The sequence below is a fragment of the Erigeron canadensis genome, chromosome 4 (assembly GCF_010389155.1).
Source record: "Erigeron canadensis isolate Cc75 chromosome 4, C_canadensis_v1, whole genome shotgun sequence".
NCBI classification, from domain to species: domain Eukaryota; kingdom Viridiplantae; phylum Streptophyta; class Magnoliopsida; order Asterales; family Asteraceae; genus Erigeron; species Erigeron canadensis.
This window is the reverse complement of record NC_057764.1, coordinates 38,719,833-38,739,347: the sequence shown is the minus strand read 5'-3', so window position 1 is coordinate 38,739,347 and position 19,515 is coordinate 38,719,833. Positions and strand designations below refer to the sequence as shown.

The window sequence follows — 19,515 nt, the reverse complement described above, 5'->3', positions numbered from 1 at the left end:
TGAAATATTGGTCCAAGCAAACATAGGCATGCACAACTGAAAGTCTGAAGAACAAAAGTTATATGAAAATTTGAAAAATACAAGCACCACCAAACTAAACAACAGTTATATACTTGATATATGAAGGTCAATTTTAGCAATACCCAACAACGGCTAGCGTATATAAATATGAAATTTATATAATTAGATACGACAAGTACATAGTATTGTCAACCTGTTTGGCCAAATTGGGTGGATCCAGCTTGGTTAACTTTGCTTGGACGTGGATCTAACTTGAACACTGACCTAGTTTGGATTGGCTCTTCTTGGGGTGACAAAAGTTGGCCATCCATCTTGCTATGACTAGACCTGCATTTACCTGAACTGATCTGCCACAGCTTGAACAACTTAGATGCTCGCCCAACATGAACGATGACTGGATTGGTTAACCCAGCTCATTTTTACATATAACGATAACCCAAGTTGGACATTGGGACGCTAACCCCAGACAGCTTAATCAATCTCAAGTTGGCCTTAGCAATGTTGATCTCATTGAGGACATGCTTAACCAGCTTCTGCTACCGTGTAATTTCAGTATACAAACATACTAATGTGTAGTTAATGACGATCAAAGTTCTTTGAAAATCAGAATGTGGTTTCAAAAACTCCAAATACAATGTTTACATAAGAGTTCAGAACGAAAGCTTATCAAGAGGTAATTCTCTAAAGTTGGATTTCACATCGTAGTTGTAAGCTTAAATTTTGTTTTTGATGATACAAAGATTGAATTGATAACACTTATGCTATATATAAAGTGAGATTTACCACTTGGGGTGTGATTCAATCATACAGACCCATTCCTTTGTGTTGTGTGAATATGTTCTTTGCAAAATTCCAACTCTCCATCTTTCATAGAGCGAGCTACAACAAGTTCTGCACAAACATAAAAACAAAGAAGTTGGTTCAGTAAAATCCCAAAATGCTAAAATCGAAAAACAGGTTCGCTTGTAAGGTACTTTGATGCTTTAATAGAAGGTTAGTGATTAACCCAGCTGAAATATTATACGAGTAGTTAGAAACAAAATGTACATCCTATCCTATTTAAAATGGTAGATAGACACCAGGAACTGAACTTGACTGGCTAAAATCTATTGCTTTAACTGGTATTTCTTTAGCTTTCAAAACCAGTTGTATAAATCCACTGACAAGAAAGATTAATCAAATCAAGATAGAAATGTAAAAGTAGATGATGAAAAAGATGTGTTGGATAATGACTCAATATGGGTAAAGTTGTAGAGGGCTACCCCGTAAAGACTTTCCTATCCATGTTATTGTGTTATGGTGAATTAAACTAGAAACAAATTAGAGTTAAATTTGCAGCATAAAAGAGAGTCATTACAACCGCAATTCTCTCATAAATCACATCCACAATCTAAAATGCAACATTCTGTGGATGCTACTAACCAAACACCTCTTGCATCCTAACCCAAAACCATAAGATCGTGACCAAGATCAGACAAAAGTAGGAAATTACGAAGATTTGGACACAGAGTGAGACATACAAGACCAGAACCAGTACAACAATTTGGACCTTCTACTACTCCAGATAAAAACGAAATTACGAAACTCACAATTAAAAGAGTATACCCATAGTGCTCACTAAAATGAATTGCAACACTCTAGACTTGAGACCATGAGATGACATATTGGATCCAATAGAGCTGAGAACAGAGCTGCCCAGTAATTCATTTCATTTCCTTGTCCGGAAAAAAAGAAAGCAGTAAAGTCTAGTAATGATATATCCTCCTAACAACAAGATCACTACACATGGCAAAATCAAGAGATGAGATGATTAAAGAAAATGAGTGGATTACATGTTTCATAAGGTTCTAGCTTTAGAAGGATTACTAGGAGGATTTATCATCCCTGCAGAAATTAAAAAGATGGTTTAGATGCCATTTTAAGTAGAGGGGAACTTCAATCTCATAACAGTAAAAACATATAGAGAACATCAACATAAGCTTTTACATGTTTTATGGTGGTAAACTGGTAATATCTCTACAAAGCATCAGCTGAACCAACATGCAGTCCCCCTTTTTATAATAACGAGAGTAAGTACCCGCGCGTTGCGGCGGTGAGATGGTGGGGGTGATAGGTCATAAAGTGTGATAGCCAAATGTCTTAACCGTACGGGTTCCGACATCGGATTTCAAAATTCGTCAAAAGTATATCAAATGACATCTCTAATGAAAGAGCATGAAATTTTAAGAACACCCATATAATTTTTATAATTTATCGATGTACGGTTTTTGAGATAAAAGATTTTGAATGAATTGGAGGAATAAATGATTTATGGAAGAGAGAAAAAAAAATGATTGGTTGAGATTTGAGGAGAGAGAAAGGATAATATAGTTATTTTAGGTAAATATAAAATTGATAGGGGGAATTTTGGGAAAGTAAATGTTGAAACTTAAAATTTAGACAGGGGACTTTTTGCTTTATAATATAGTATAGATTATACAAGTTCACTTGAAAATTAGGATCCATCCAACAAAAATGTCATTGCTATAGGCAATTGGGCATCAAAAGGGTTTTAGGTATACAAAGACATGCCAGTTGAGCAAAAATTAGGTGGTATAGTAAATATCCTTTTTTGTTCAAAGACACTACAAATTTCATCCATTTCCGAAGCTGCAACAATGGGAATCCAAAACCAGTTCCACATATGCTACCAATATTAGTTCATCAAGAATAGGAGCAAAAACATTTATACATATATCATATAAGTAAATCATACTCTAACCACTTATCAACGGTGTGTTTGTTGTGCAAGACATAGATAAAACACATAAATCTATGTTGATTATTGTGTACATCATAGAAACAATTGTACACTAGTTGTATTTATCGATTTTCAGTTTATTAAAAACATCCCACAACACTATATAAGTTTGGATTGGACATATCAATACTATCAAATAACAAAAAAAAGGAAAAATGTAGAGCTGATTCCAGCTCCTGCAAAGTTTATCCCGTTACCTAACCCGTCCAAACTGACCCACCCATTTTGTTATGGCAAATTGCAACCATTCCTACATGTGTCACATTGGTTTTTAAGTTTCCAAATCGAAATTCAAGTCACAACTTCGAGGTTTGGCAACTTTAAAATAAGTAATTTCACGGATGATTGAAGGACGTGGGATCATCATTTTCACCATCAACTTCACATGTCTCAATCACACGTTCTTTTTTTTATTGGTTTAAACAAAGTCACACGGATCACATAATTGATCTGACAGCCATAATCAATAACAAAAAGCAATCGAATGGTGGTCAAAGTTCAAGACTTTAAACGACTAAGATGTAATTGGTTTATGATCCAACCGTCGTGTAAATGCAGGACTTTAAAGAATTTAATCTTACATATTCTGAATTTAAAGTCGAATGATTCATTGACCACTCACCAGTGTCAATTTATATAGATATATAATATGTAATGACATCAGCTCGAAACACGCATATGTAGTAAGTAGTAATCAATAAAGCTCGACTAGCTTTTCCCAAAAAAAAATCAATAGAGCTAGACTCTTAAAGAGATCAAAGAAACATATAATGCGAGTAAAAATGGGTTGTGTTAACCTACAAACGTTGCAAATTTTAAAAATTTTCTGTAAGAAAGTAATATGTTAACTACAATGGCGAAGCTATACAACTATAATAATCTAAAATTTGGATGATGCACGATGAGGGGTTTTGTTGACTACAGATAACATTTGAGAGATTTTCGGTCCGTTCGACTCATTAACCTGATAGAGATTTCACATAACCAATTGGCCATTTAAGTGTGCATGGGTTGAAGTTGTTACCTCAAATGAAGTCTAGATGTTTCAGCATTCAACGTTGGTGAGAACGTTTAAGTGATCACAGACTCTTCCTATTAAATGCTGAAGATAGACACGGAAAGCCTTTGTTTGGTAATCGTGATGTCTAGCCTTTGGCCAGCTAATCCACTCCAGATCCACCGGCTTCCAAATCAAAATGCTTTCCAAAGCAGTCTGACGCTGTCACACAAGAGTTGTCATTTTTTTCCCTTTTAAGAACTGCTAAGGTTTAAACTTTCAACCTCCAATTTCCCATCTATTTTTTAACTCAAGGTTGATAACCACTAAAATGAAAGTCAGTTCATTTGAGCGACTTTAAGAATCTCCAGACGAGTAACTGAAGATGGAAACAAATTACTACCCATAGTTTTAACCTTTAGTTCAATCTCTTTAATTAATTGCTCAATCCTTTATCAACAAAACATACAGGGGTCTGGTGCATCAAATAATGTTCTAGCATGATCAATTAGATTATTAATCACTGTATAAATTAAACCCGCCTCACGATGAGATTGATCTCTTGCAATAAATGCATGAACCTCAATGTTCATTTCAATCCAACTACATCCAGATTCCTTCACAACACCATTACACTCCATCTTCTGTCTCACCTTCTTCGCCTCACCCCACATACCCTTAGCTGAAAAAATATTAGAAAGCAAAACATACGATCCACTATCTTTTGGATCATTCAAAATCGCCATTTCTGCAGCATATTTAGCCATTTCAAGATTTCCAGAAACTCTGCATGCGCTTAGCAAACTCCTCCAGATTATGGCAGCTGGAGGTATCGGTAATTTCTCAATGAAATCTTTAGCTTCATACAACTTCCCAGCTCGGGCTAATAATGAAACCATACATGCGTAATGTTCCAACCCTGGTTCAATACCAAAATTAGCCATTGATTCAAAGTAGTTAAACCCATCTTTGACTAGTCCCATATGGTCACAAGCCGAAAGCACAGCTACAAATGTGACATAATTGGGCTGGGTTCCCTCATTCAACATTCTTTCAAACAATTCCAAAGATTCTTTACCATCTCCATGTTGTGCGTGTGTTAATATCATTGAGTTCCAGCAAACAATGTCTCTGTAAACTGTGGAGTTAAATAGATCTTGACCTTCTTTTTTTCTTCCACACTTTGCGTACATGTCTAACAACGCGTTTGTGACAAAAGGGTCAAGGTTTAAACCTGTTTTTAAGAGCTGTGCATGGAATTGGTGTCCATGGGGAAAGCTAGCAAGGTTGCTAGCAGCTGTAAGTAGTGCCACAATTGTGAATTCGTTTGGTTTTTGATATGAAAGTTGCAGTTCTCGATACAGTTTGAGAGCTGCTTCATTTTCTGATACTTGGGTATACCCAAAAAACATAGCATTCCATACTACTATATCTTTTTCAGACATCTCATAAAAAACAAGTCGTGCATCAAGTATGGAAGAACACTTTGAGTAGACATCGATCAGAGCACTGCCAGCATATATTTCCAAAGCGACACCATATTTAATCATAAAACCGTGTATTTGTTTGCCTATTTCTAAAATGGGCGACAAAGTTGAAACGTTAAGAAGACTGACAAAAGTCAACAGGCTCGGGTTAATGTTTCTAAGCCTCATTTCATGGAAAAGATCAAATGCTTCATAAAGATTTCCATGCCTCGAGTAACCTTCAATCATTGCATTGTAACCAATAACATTGCGATTTGGGATGCCGTTAAATACCCTTCTAGCATCATCAAGACAATTGCATTTCGAGTACATATCAATTAAACCATTGCTTACAAAGTCATCTTTATCAAGATTCGTCATGATAGTATAAGCATGTGTTTGTCTACCAGGCTCTAGAGCCTCAAGTGAAGCACATGACGTTAAAATGCTAGTACAAGCAAAACCATCTGGTTTCCAACCATTTCTAGTCATGTCTATGAACAGACCCATAGCCTCATTATCAAATGAGTTCTGCATATAGCCAGAAATTATCGTGGTCCATGATATAACATTCTTGACTACCATCTTATCAAAAACCTTCCTTCCCGATTTCACTTTACCACATTTCACATAAAAATCTACTAGTGCATTGCTCACCGATATATCCATCGCCGCTCCTCTTCTTATCACAACACCATGAATTTGCTTTCCACCTTCATAAAACCCAACAACGGAACACGCACTTAGAACACTAGACAGAACATATTTGTCAGGGACAACATCACTTTCTCTCATTTGTCTCACCACCTGCAATGAAACTTCACTCTTCCCTACTCTAGCATAACCAGCTATCATCGCTGTCCACGTTACCGCATTCTTAATCGGTAAACCGTCAAAAACCAATCTTGCATCTTGAACTTTCCCAACTTTACAGTAAAAATCAACGAGTGACGTACCAACATAAACATCATGATCAAGACCCGTTTTAACCACTAAATTATGCAACTGAGAACCCTTATGCATACTCTCTAACTGCGTAACACCACGAACAACATTAGCTAAGACATACTCATTTACATTCTCATCACTCTCTCTTTTAAACATAACAAACACCAACCAACCTTCTTCACTATACCCATGTCGAGTATAACCCGAAATCAACGTAGCCCAAGCACTTATACTTCTCTCAGGCATTTCGTCAAACACCTTACGTGCACAGGCCAAATACTCACATTTAGAATAAACATTGATCAATAAGTTTGCAAGAAATGTATCTGATTGAAACCCATATATTATAATCTTTCCATGAATTGATTTATAATAGTATCTTGGATAATTAGTAGCCAATGATGACTGTAACAGCTTAGCAAGTTCTTGTTTTCGGGCTCTTGGGTTTGTAATTTCAGGTATTAAAGTAGAAAACTTGTAACATTTTGCAAATTGGTTGTATATGATTTTGTTATTACAAGATTTTACAAGCAAAATGGCTGTATTTAAGCTTCTTCTTGCGTGGTTTTTCATTAGTAAATTTGAATGTCCATATTCAGTAGCTTTCAAAAGCTTTAACAGAATTGATTAAATTAAATACTATAAAAATAGAGAAATATTTACATTAACACCCCTTCATCTTTCTTGGAATGTTAAGTTGCATGCTTTACTTACAAACAATTTAACCATCTCCAAAGAGGTCTAATAATTATCAATAACATCTTTACAGCTACATACATTTTAATAGAAAAAATATACGAGTATTTTCATTAGATAACTTTAAAGGAAAAAAAATTCGTCAGTCCTAAAAACAATTTTTGTCTAACTGTACTATCTATACTTTATAACAAGTTGAAAGTCAGCACTTAGAGCTTAATTTTATACCAATTTTGCCTATCATTTTTAGAATATTGTTTTCCGTAAGATATAGAATCGATTCAAATAAATTTCATTTCCATCATCTTAGGTATGTATTGATCATCTCTAAGAGAACATTTGTATTCATTCTCGTTTCACAAATAAGCATCGAGGTTGTATCTATAGAATCGACGCCAACTTGACACATTAACAAAAAGATTTCAAAGTCGTGGATTGGCTTTCTGTGATATATATATATATAGAGAGAGAAAAGTGAATATATGGCTATTATGTATCCAAGCTTGGGTATAGATCCCCTCACCTATTAATTTTTTAATATTTGTTGCAAAATAAATAAATCACATGACCTCCATGATATTTATGGTTTAAAAAATTGACATGTGAGGAGTTCTATACCCAAACTTAGGTACAAGATAGCCACATATTCCCTTCCCTCATATATATATATATATATATATATATAGTTCATATATCACACGTATATTCTTATTTATGGACCTAGCTAGTGATATGGAAATGAATCTCTCGTTATCCTTACGTGTCCACAAACTAAGATATATGCATACAACTTGAAAGAATAAGCCTTTTATTTATTTACTTATTTTTATTTTTTTTATAGATTTAATTAACGAATATGAACATAACGTTTATCTTGGTTTCTTAGCACCATGTACAACTCTATGTTTCTTAAGATTTATGACCGTCAGTTAAAGAGCATTTCTTGGACCATTGTCTCGAAATGTATTTATCAACCACCAGATTTCGATTAAGGAAACACATTCTAATCCAATGAAGAATATAGGAAAATCTTCATATTCATATCGAACTACAACTTTTCTTGAATTATTAAAGGTGACAAAAACTTTACATGGATACCTAGAAAGGGACCACATCAAGATTCTTTGACAATGACAATCAATCTCATTCAATTGGTGTTAACGATATCTCTAATGTTAAAGACGTCTTTAGTCGTCCTTGAAGTGCCACATCCACATCCTTATAATCCTTAAAATCATATATATTTATCTCCAACTATACAAACATTCTTACATATCCTTTAACTCCACTAAAAATAAAAAAAAATATAAGTAAAGGTATGTAAGGGCATGCCCTTGGGTAAGGGCATGCATCAAAAAATCTTTAGTTTTGGACAAGCTTCAACCGCAAAGGATATCCAAGAACACCTAAGGGCACCCAAAAACATCCCATTGGAGATAGTCTAAGTTTTTGTTGTGAGCATGCTCTGATTACCTTAAATCATGGATCGTGAGCATATATGATGATAAAGACATTCTTAACATGTTGTGATTATATCATAAAGAGTTATTTAAGAACTCTTTTTAAAAAAACTGAGAACCAATCAACTCTTTTTCTTGATAAACCATAAACTTCAACTTATTTAAAATATTTTATCTTAAAAACATACGACAACATCCAATTTTGATGACTACCCGTGGCAATTAGGTGTTATAGAGAGCCACTAGCTTTGACATTTGACTATTAAACAAAAAATATTGTATTTTATTTTATCAATATAATTAAAATTTTATTTTATTTTATTTTATATTATTGAATTTACTTGTCAAAAAAACCTTTAGGAGATATCCATTTTTAAATGGGAAGTGATATTTATACCGCTATTTTTGATAAATGTACCATAACATACAAAATTTATAGCTAACTGTATAAGTCAATAATGCATAATTGTGGTAACTTCATCAAGGTAAATGATATTGATATCACTTCCTTTTTAAATAAGTTAATAACAGGGTTGAGCTTGTGTTGGTTTGACCCAAAACAAAACTCATGCTGATAAATTTGAATTTCATGTTTTATAAAAGATTTTATTTGTAAACGAGACAAAGTATCCGCGCGTTGCGGCGATGAGATGGTAGGGGTGATAAATCATAGAGTATGATAGATCATAGGAGGTGATAGGTCATAGAGTGTGATAGCCAAATGCCATAGTCGTCCGGGCTCCGTCATCGGATTTAAAAATTCGTCTAAAATATATCGAATAACATCTCTAAATGGAAGTTTTTGAATGAATTAAAAGAATAAAATGATTTATTGATGAAAGAGAAAAATAAACGGTTGAGATTTGAGGAGAGGAAAAAAAATGAGTGGTTGAGATTTCTTCTAAGGGTATTATGAATAAGTGATAGAAGTGTTTTGAGATTTTCACATAGTTAAAGTTGAAAAAATAAGGAGAATAAATGCTTTAAAATTTAGTAGATATTTGTTTGGTTAATTGGGGTAATCAGTCTTCCTTTTCCGGCTCGTCATGAACATTTGATTTCTCAAGACCCGCGTTGTATATATATACATGCACGTGGAAATTTTAAAGTGGGGATTTGAATTATTGCGGTGAAAAGAATAAAAAAAAAGATGCATATTCTAGCTTTATCCAAAAACCGGTACCACCACAACATGAACTGCATAAATTTCTAATTTCTATCTAGCTTTGTGCAGGTTAATGTACGTGTCAAATGACTCAAATCTTATGTGGGTATAAATGTTGTGTGGCATCATGCCATCATTACCGGAATACCGGCATTACGGGTGTCACAATTCTACGGTGAAAATATATCTTATAAATTAAGTTTAATTTGCATACACCTAAAAAAAATATGAGTAACAAATTAGATAACTAGAGATACTTAAGTTTGGCTTGATGACATTGACGTTCCCCATCAATAAAAAAAAAATAATTTTTTGGTTATGGGAGAGGGATATGATGTTGGTTTGGAGATCAAAGATTGAATTTTAATTCTTTATGGTTTTGGATATATATCTTTTTAAACGTGTGTGGGTTGTGTTATCGCATCCTTGGTCTCTACGGGTGCCTTTGGGTTTCAACCGCTAGTATACTGCTCGCTTGAATGTCACAACTAGGGTTCAAACCATTAACCAACTAACACGTCGTTCTAATATATATATATATAGACGTTTATTTTGAGAACCCATTTTTTTTAAGAACCTTGAGAACTTTAATTATGTATTGAATCACATGTTTTTATTGTTCATTCACATGTGAAACGTTATAAAAATATATGTTGCAGAAGAAAATTTTTTTTTAAAAAACCTCATGTATACCCATTTGTTAACATGTGAACAAAAACGTAAATAAATTCATTCACAAGTTCACAAAGGGCTATTTTGAAGGTTTTATAAAAAAGTTTCTTCTATAACATACTTTTTTATATCATTTCATATGTGAATGAAGAAAAAAAAACATGTGATCCAATACATAATTTAAGAGTTTTCATGGTTCTTAAAAAAATAGTTCCAAAATAAGGAAAATCTATATATATATATATATATATAACTATAGTGGTACCGCCATTCAGGGACGGTGCCACATGAGGGGCAAAGGGGGGCAAATGTCCTACTCAAAATTTAGATTTTGTCATGTAATTTCAAATTTTTCATTGATTTTAAAAAGATTCTTATAGGTTTTTAACATTTTGATCCCTTTTATATTTATATTTCACGAATTTTTTAATTTTGCCCTCTCTGGGATTTTTTTTTTTTACCGCCTCAGCCGCCACTATGTGACTATATGGGGCCACAAATGAAGGCTAGAGGTCACAAGTTTAAAACTTGCCAAAGGTAAGTGAGGAAACTATATTTTGTGATCCCATGTGTGAGGATATGATGGTGATTGTCGGGCATAAGTTTTATGCGATATGCGTTCTGGGTACCAAAACGGTACATGAGACCAGAGATTTTCAACCTATTTACCTTTTTTTATATATAGTTGTTAGTAGACAAATTATAAATGTACATAAAAAGAATCAATAGATACAATTAACAAAATCTTTAAACTACATACGCAAATAGAAGAAATATATATAAAATCCGATCATTAGCACTAGTAGCTAAATTACTCATCACCGGCCACATAGAGGTTATGGAGTAGATCACTACTGTATTATTTCATGGAAAATGTTAAAGATTTTGTTAACGTCTAAAAAAAAATAAAAATTATACATTTCAAATTAAAAGTTCACCATGAATTTTTCAATAAAAATACAACTATTCGTTCTGAGAGTTTGTAGGATATCATAAAGTTACTTGAAAAAAATCAATAAAATAAAGGTGAACAGATAATTAAAGTTCTTGACTATGAAACATGTGAAGCTCAATATATGTTCTGATTTCGAAAGCTATGGCTAATTTCTGCATCACATAATTAAGATGGCAGATTCTTGAAGTAATATTGCAGTCCAAAGAATAAAGATGCGCATGCATGTGATTTCTCTTCATGTTGAAGTGGATGGTGTGTTTATTCATTGCCTTGAATAAAGACTCGATCTGGTATTCTTTTAATCGCTTCATCAGATAGATGTTTAAGTTGGATGTGTCAATGAGGAGAGTTAGCCGAAACATTAATGGATCAAATGGAGCAAAAGAGAGGCGAAAGAATGAAGAAAACTTAGATGAAATCATGAGGAAGCCATCACTAGTAGTAGAATTTGGTTTTTTCTAGACTTATTTGTACCCATAATAAACAATAATATGCGACTAAGTGTAATCCATTTATAATATCTGTTATTGATTTTTGTCATAGACTTATTAACTCATGTAATGAAAGAAAAACGGGGTAGAGAGAATGAAAATAGACGTTTTTGTATTGAGTATCAATATATCAACCTAATAATCAATTTAAAGTTTTTATCACATGACAAGTGTAATATATTCATTATCTCTCCAAATTTTTTCTATTGATTATGCCAAATGTCATCATCATATTGTTAAGTAATCGATTATTAGGTTAATTTGCTTAGATTGATCAATCACTTTTTTATATATTTTTTAAGGAATTGAATGTGTGATTAATTGGGTAATGAATGGAGTTGGGTTTTCCATTCCATATGCCATTTAGACATACCAAACACCACCTAAGGTTTGGGTTCGATCATTAAATAATATTATGAATTTTAGTTCTAAATCCGAATTATCCTGCCTCATTTTTCAAAATAATTATGTCATTAATCTCACCTCTGCTTAACGGGTTTGGATATTATTATCGACATTTTGTGTCGTTTAAGATGTTGTTCACAGTCTTGTTTATCTGCCTCCCTAAACCCAAAAGAGGAAAAAATAAAAGAGCTTAGTGGTAATAGAGGTGGATAATGTGCCCGTCACAAGAACCAAACTTATACCACATTTGATTGCCAAATTTCGTTTGATGTTGGATATCTGTTATAATAGTATTAATCGATCTGTTTAGAAAAGAAGAAGATAAGAACTAGATCCAAAAATCAGCATTTGTGGCACTTTTATCATGACTTATTGTTAGCCCATCATATCAATCACAAAATTCCATAGCAATTATAGAGTTAAATATGTTTATCTAGAATAATGGGAACGGTTGACATATAAAAAAGGGAAATTGAACAATGTGTTGCATTATGAGGAACTTATTCCTATATATGGAACACACATACAAAATATTCTTTATGCCATTGAAACTAGCTTTATATGTGCATTGTAGTCTCCATATGAATAACACATATGAGTCGATACAGTGTATGCATGCGTGGCATCCACGTCACTTTTAAATGGGGCCATCCATGTGATGTGAGCATGTGATGTGAGGAAGAAATGGATATTACATACTATATAGATCCTTTTGGTCAAGTTATGCATAAAGGAATCACATATAGAGGGGACAATTGATATTTAAATTGTGATCCCACGACATTGTATTGTTCTTGAGATATCTTTATTCAAAAAAACTTTTATGATTTTTTCATCTTAATTTATAACTTTTATAATAATCTTTTTATTCTTAAGAAGTTAAGACACACGTCCCAGTGCAAACGAGTTTCAAGTTTGATGTTGTGTTTTCAAAATGGATTTTACGTTTTTAAAATTATGTTTTGAAAAAGTATGTAGAAAGATTGTTCTTTAAAACTACTTTTTCATACTGGATAATCACTTTTTCATCCAAACACTTTTTGTAAATTATTTGTATCTTACAAACACAGTAATCAAATAATCTCTATCTCTATTATATTATAAAATATTTGTTTATGTCATATTTTTTCAACTTTTCAAATCTTAACCACTCATTTTCATCTATCCTCATATTTCAACTAATTATTTTTTTTTCTCTCCTCCATAAATCATTTTATTCATCTAATCAATTCAAAATCTTTTATCTCAAAAACCTTACATCGAAAAATTATAAAAATTATATATGTGTTTCTAAAATTTCATGGTCTTTCATACTTTTGACGAATTTTTAAATCCGATGACGGAGCCCGTACAACTAAAGCATTTAGCTATCACCTCTTATGACCTATCACACTCTGCAACCTATCACCCCACACTGTCTCACCGCCACAACGTCTAGATGTTTTCTCTCGTCATTTCAAAATGTAATGCCATACACCCAAACAACCTGGTGAAAAATCAACATTATTAAAAAGCCTTACCTCAAACAATCTTTTATTAAGAAGTTGTATAAAAAAGCATTGTCAAAAAAGCCTTTTATCATGCTTCCATGCATTGGAAAAAGCTCTATACAGTTAAAACATTGAAAGAGCCCAAAGAGAGTCTATCCTTCTTTTCTTCTAAGATAAAGCCGGTCTCGGTCAGAACTTAGGATTCTTAGTATTAGTTTTAGTTCTTATATATATATGAATTTTTTTTGTAGGCCACTAAAGTTTTAGTTTTGTTTCATTTTTATCAATCTAAACATTATCAAAATTCGGTGAACGTGTTTTCACTTTTATTTTTTTTTACATTTTAAAACAAGTAGCATTTTCTACTTTCAGCTTTTAATTAACTTTCAACATTCAACATTATATAATCCAACAAAACCACATTACATCAATAACTTACACTATTCGTCGTCACCGCTGCCACCACAACCAATCGCCGTCGCCACTACCGCCACCACCACCACCAATCGCCGTCTCTGCTACCGCCGCACGCTGCCACCACCGTCATTACATTGTCGCATCGCACTGTTTTAGTTTTTATTAAAGATTTTATATGTTAGAAGTTAAAGTTTAGAAGTGTAATATCTATTATGATCTATTTTTAAAGTACCAAGTTGATAAAAATCCCCGTTTCATAAAAAGTTAAAAAGGTTTTATACATTTTTAATTCTAATATATATATCTATATCTATATATCTAATAAAACAATAGTTATCCTAGCCTTTTAAAGTTATCCAACTCAACTTAAAGCTATCTTTAGATTTTGCCACATAAGATATTTCCTATGTATCATCTTTATAAATTTTTCCCATTTAATATATACTACATTCCTTTTTTGTTACAATATCAATAAAATAAAATCACAACATATTATGAATAAAATAATCAATTTTTAATTTGTTTCCAAATAAATAATTGCTAGCACCTTTTTTCCAATATATAAGTTTGTTAATTACTAACATATAAAAGCGTCTATATCAATATATGTATTATACTAAATCAATATAACAAGTTTATTTCACAAAATTGTTGTTGCTAATTGTTTAAATGTATTCTAATATTTTGTTTGTCCACTCATTTATGCAGTGGATTTGACTATTAAGAAAATTTTGAATATTTGATTTTTAAATATTTTTAATTATTTTATACAATTTTTTTTATCCAAACGTTGCTTATTAGAGATTTTATTGATTCAATACTAAAAGTTTTGAAAATATAATTCAAGAACCGCACATCGTGTGGGATAAAAGTCCTTATATATATATATATATATATATTGTTAAGTTACTTTTGTAGAATACACATTTGAACAACCTATTAGTAAAGTCGGGTATTAAGTAAAATTTTACAGTTGGGTACTTGGCAGTGGCGGCTCTGGAATTTCAGGTGCTCGGTCCGAGCTGCGAAAAAAATGCCCCCTACTTTTAAGAATCCAATTATATAAGAATTCTTTTATATATATAACTGAAACGTTATAACAATTTTCAAATCCATATAAAGTTAATCAAGCTGAAATAGTCAATAATACTTCAAAATCAATTTTTGAAGTTATCTCACAATTTTTGTGATGTGTCAATTGTTAAATAACTTCAAATCCATATAAAGTTCATCGGCATCAATTTTCAATCTCTTTTTTTTTTCTAATCTATTTAAACCTTATATCAGATTAGAGCTGAACAAACGAAAAAAAGTTCTAATCAAATAAAAGTCTTAATGATATTAAACATAATTCTAAATAAAATCACCAAGAAATAAAAAATAATTAAATCTAATCAAGAAAAGATCATTAACATAATCATATCTCAAAGTTTTGTGCCCCCTTAATATTGTGTCCCCACCGGAGGTTTTGTTTGTCATTAGAGATGTAATTCAATATACCTTCGACGAATTTTTAAATCCGAGGGCAGAACCCGTACGGTTAAGGCATTTGGCTATCACACTTTATGACCTATCACACTTTATGATCTATCATCTCCATCATCTCACCGCCGCAACGCGCGGATACTTTCTCTCATATATAACAATAAGAATTAGAGTCAATGACATAAATCGTCCCTGTGGTTTACCTAAATAGTCACCTTTCGTCCTTTAAAATTCAAAACCCTAAGGACAGTCCTTTATAGGAGAATAAGGATCATATTTCGTCCTTTGACTTATTGACCGTCATCTCTCCCCCGTTAACACACGTGAGGGTTATTCTAGTCTTTCGAGCCTTTCTTCAACCTCCAAACAAAACACAGAAAAATATGAGTATCTTTTATCAAAGGTTTTTTTGTTCAAAATCAAACTCAAATCAAACCAACATCTAACAATCCAAATCCAAATACACCGATACACAAAAGTAGGAAAACATATGAAAATACCAACAACATAAAAAGTCAAACCAAACATATATATACATATACTAGTATAGAAGGAAGACTTCCGGTGTATATATAACATATACATATACCAGAGATATATATACATGTACCAGAGATATATCAAACCAAAGACCAGATGCTGGATATAGATGTAGATGTGAATGTAAATATCGATCGGGGCTTTGGCTGGAAAACCCAATGCCATTAACACCACGGCCGGCGATAATCTGATCGATTGGTGTATTGTAGATCTCGGAAAAAACAAGAGAGAAACATGTTTAGAGGTGGTTTTAATGGCTGGAACGGCGACGACAGGTGGTTTCCAGTGTTTACAAACGCCACCATCACCTCTCCCAACCACCTCCACATACAGTAACTCCCAACGACCACCACTATCGACAACCACCACCAATACCACCACTATCGACCCAGCAACTCCAAACCACCGCCACTATCGACCATAGACACTCTCACATGCCTTCCACGATATTTCTTTGATTTTAAAGTTTTAAATTGAAGATAAAAAAGAAAATTGAAATAATTAAGGTATTTTTATTAGAGTGAAAAGTATCATCTATGGTCCTTTATTTATCAAAATGACATGAATACCCTTCACGTGGAAGGCATGTGAGAGTGTTAACGGAAGAGAGATGACGGTCAATAAGTCAAAGGACGAAACGTGATCCTTATCCTCCTATAAAAAACTGTCCTTGAGGTTTTGAATTTTAAAGGACGAAAAGTGACTATTTAGGTAAACCACAGGGACAATTTATGTCATTAACTCTAAGAATTATAAATATTATATAAGCAAAATAGGAATAGAGACGAAAAACACAAGGATTTAACTTTGTTTATAAGTCTATATTTGGTGTGATCGGTCTATTCACTAGGTCTACAAAGTTAATTACGAATACTTATGTACAAGCCAAAATTCTGACATGTTTGGCTTACTGTTGCGGGCCAACCTTATGACGACCTTCAGCTAGCTCCGAAGTTTACTTAGGGGGAGGGAACGGTCGCGGGGTGTGCCTTCCCCGCTAGCGGCGCCGTGCGAGCACACCGCCGCCGGCCATTCGCCGCAGGAGAGAGACAAAGATTTGCGGTGAAGAACCCCGATGGGTGGAAGAAAGAGAGAGAGAGAGGGGGAAGGAAGAGAGAGAAAATGCGTGATTGATGGATGGAAAGTGGGGGACCATCTAAATCTTTTTGTTTTAGTAATGGAAGAAGAAAAATATATATACATACAGTATATATGTATGTATAATACACATGAAGAAGAAGCATCAGAGATCTCTTTTTTTATTATTAATTTTTTTATTTATTGTAATTACATTTCGGTCCCTAAAGTTTATGCATATATACAGTTTGTAAATTTCTATTAATTACATTTCAGCCCCTCTACTTTCATTTTGTTTATTACGGAGTATTATTTATATTTATATATGTATGTATATGTTTTATTTTTATATAGTTTTAGATTTGATGTATAAAAATCAAATGAAAAGAAAATGATGAGGTGGAGATTTGAGGAAAATGAGAGAAAGTGACGCCAGTGATTTGGGGGAAATGGGAGAAGATTAGAGAAAATTGAGGTGGAAGATTTTGATTGGTTAGTGATGGGAAAAGATGGGTGACTATTCCCTCCCTCCTTATATTTTTGAAAATTATACGCTTTCCTGGTTATAATTTGATCTATTTGGATATAACATATGTAGCTAAATTATATATGAAAAGCAAAGAAAAAACTGCTTAGGTGTCGTCTTCTGCGAATTTTGAGTTATAATACCTCGACGGTGTATAGGCTCGGGTGACTCCTGTAACCTTAAGCCAATCAATTAACTACACTAGTATTTTTTTCACTGATAAATTGAGTTTTTATAGGATTTTTATAAATGCACCAGATTAAATCTTGGTCGCCCTCTTTGACTTAAAGTATTAGCAAAGAACAAAGTTCCATTTGATAATTCTAGTCTATAAGTTTTGTATTTTAAGTCTCAATCCTTGGAAAGGTGCTTCTAGGTTGAGTTAATGTGAAATTCTTCAACTTGAAATTAAAGTCACAAAATCTTTTTTTTTTTCTTAATCTTAATCAACAATTATGTTAAATATATATGGTTTAAGAAAACTCAAATTTAGATGAAATTTACAAATATGAATTTTGCAACATACATGTCACATGCGAAAAGATTAATTGCCAATTCCTTGAACTAAACTAGTGCTATAAAACATTATAAATTAAAACATTGTATGATAGATATAATATTCACCCGACCCATTTTAAATAAATTCATTTTGACATGTCACTGATCACGCTCATATGATAACCTTTTCTTTAAATGTCCCCTACACATCAAAATCCTGGATCTTCCTTTGCAGGTGACAATAGAAAACTGTTAGTTTAGTTTCCTTTTTCTCAATAACTATTTTGTTATTGTTCACGATGTTGATATGATGCTCAATAAATGTTCCTGTGTGGATATTATGTTATTCAGTAGCGGTTGTATATACAAGTCATAGTGATATCGGTTAGTTTATTTGTGGTTATTATTATGAATACTCTATTTTGAAAATCTATTTTTTTTTTTTAAGAACCGTGAGAATTCTTATACTTCATATTGGATCACATGTTTTTTTTATTCATTCACATGTGAAACATTATAAAAATATATGTTGCAGAAGAAATTTTTTTCTAGAACCTTAATTATATATAGCCGTTTGTCACATGTGAACAATAAAACATGAACAAATTCGTTAACAAGTTCATAAAAGACTATTTTGAAGGTTTCTTAAAAAAATTTCTTCCACAACATATATTTTTATATCATTTCACGTATGAATGGACAAAAAAAATATATAAACAAATATATAATTTAAGAATTCTCATGGTTCTTAAAAAAATGGTTCTTAAATTAAAGAAACTCTATTATTATAAAGTCTCAAGATAGTTCAATTAAATATTTTTAGTCAGTAGTAAATAATATTTTGTATATTTTTCATTATTGGTGTATCATTGTTTTTTGTTTCGACTTTGTTACTTTAGGACTATTTTATAGTTTTTTATTTAGAATATGAGCAATGTAATCAATTAAAATCAAGGTGTGGAAAAAAATAAGTTATATATTAAATAATTTAGTGTTGTATGGTACTAGTATTAATATGATCAAGTAATATGATTGAATATATGTTTACATGTTTGGACTTAGTGACCAACCCGACCCGTTTTAGTTATTTTTTCATCCATTGACTTATTGAGTCAAAATCTTATGGACTTTTATAACTTAAAATCCTAGATCCGTCATTATATATGGGAAAACTAAGATGCTTGCAGACCTTACATTTAACTAAGTAGAAAGATTGTTTTCATTTTTTACCTAAATTATAAAAAAAATCTTCCAACCTTTACATAAGATAAGAATATGAGCAATGTAATCAGTTAAAATCAAGGTGTGGAAAAAAATAAGTTATATATTAAGTAATTTAGTGTTGTATGGTACTAGTATTAATATGATCAAGTAATATGATTGAATATATGTTTACATGTTTGGAC

The 19,515-nt window shown here is 32.3% G+C and overlaps 1 protein-coding gene across 1 annotated transcript; it reads right to left on the bottom strand.

Moving 5' to 3' along the window:
* Positions 1–616: 616 nt before the first annotated feature.
* On the bottom strand, positions 617–6,805 carry LOC122597570 (pentatricopeptide repeat-containing protein At4g39530). Its single transcript, XM_043770146.1, has 2 exons — positions 3,846–6,805; positions 617–912 (listed from the first exon to the last, which is right to left on the bottom strand). The coding sequence occupies exon 1, from the start codon at positions 6,803–6,805 to the stop codon at positions 4,274–4,276; it is 2,532 nt and encodes an 843-aa protein (XP_043626081.1). The 3' UTR covers positions 617–912; positions 3,846–4,273.
* Between the last annotated feature and the right edge of the window lie 12,710 nt (positions 6,806–19,515).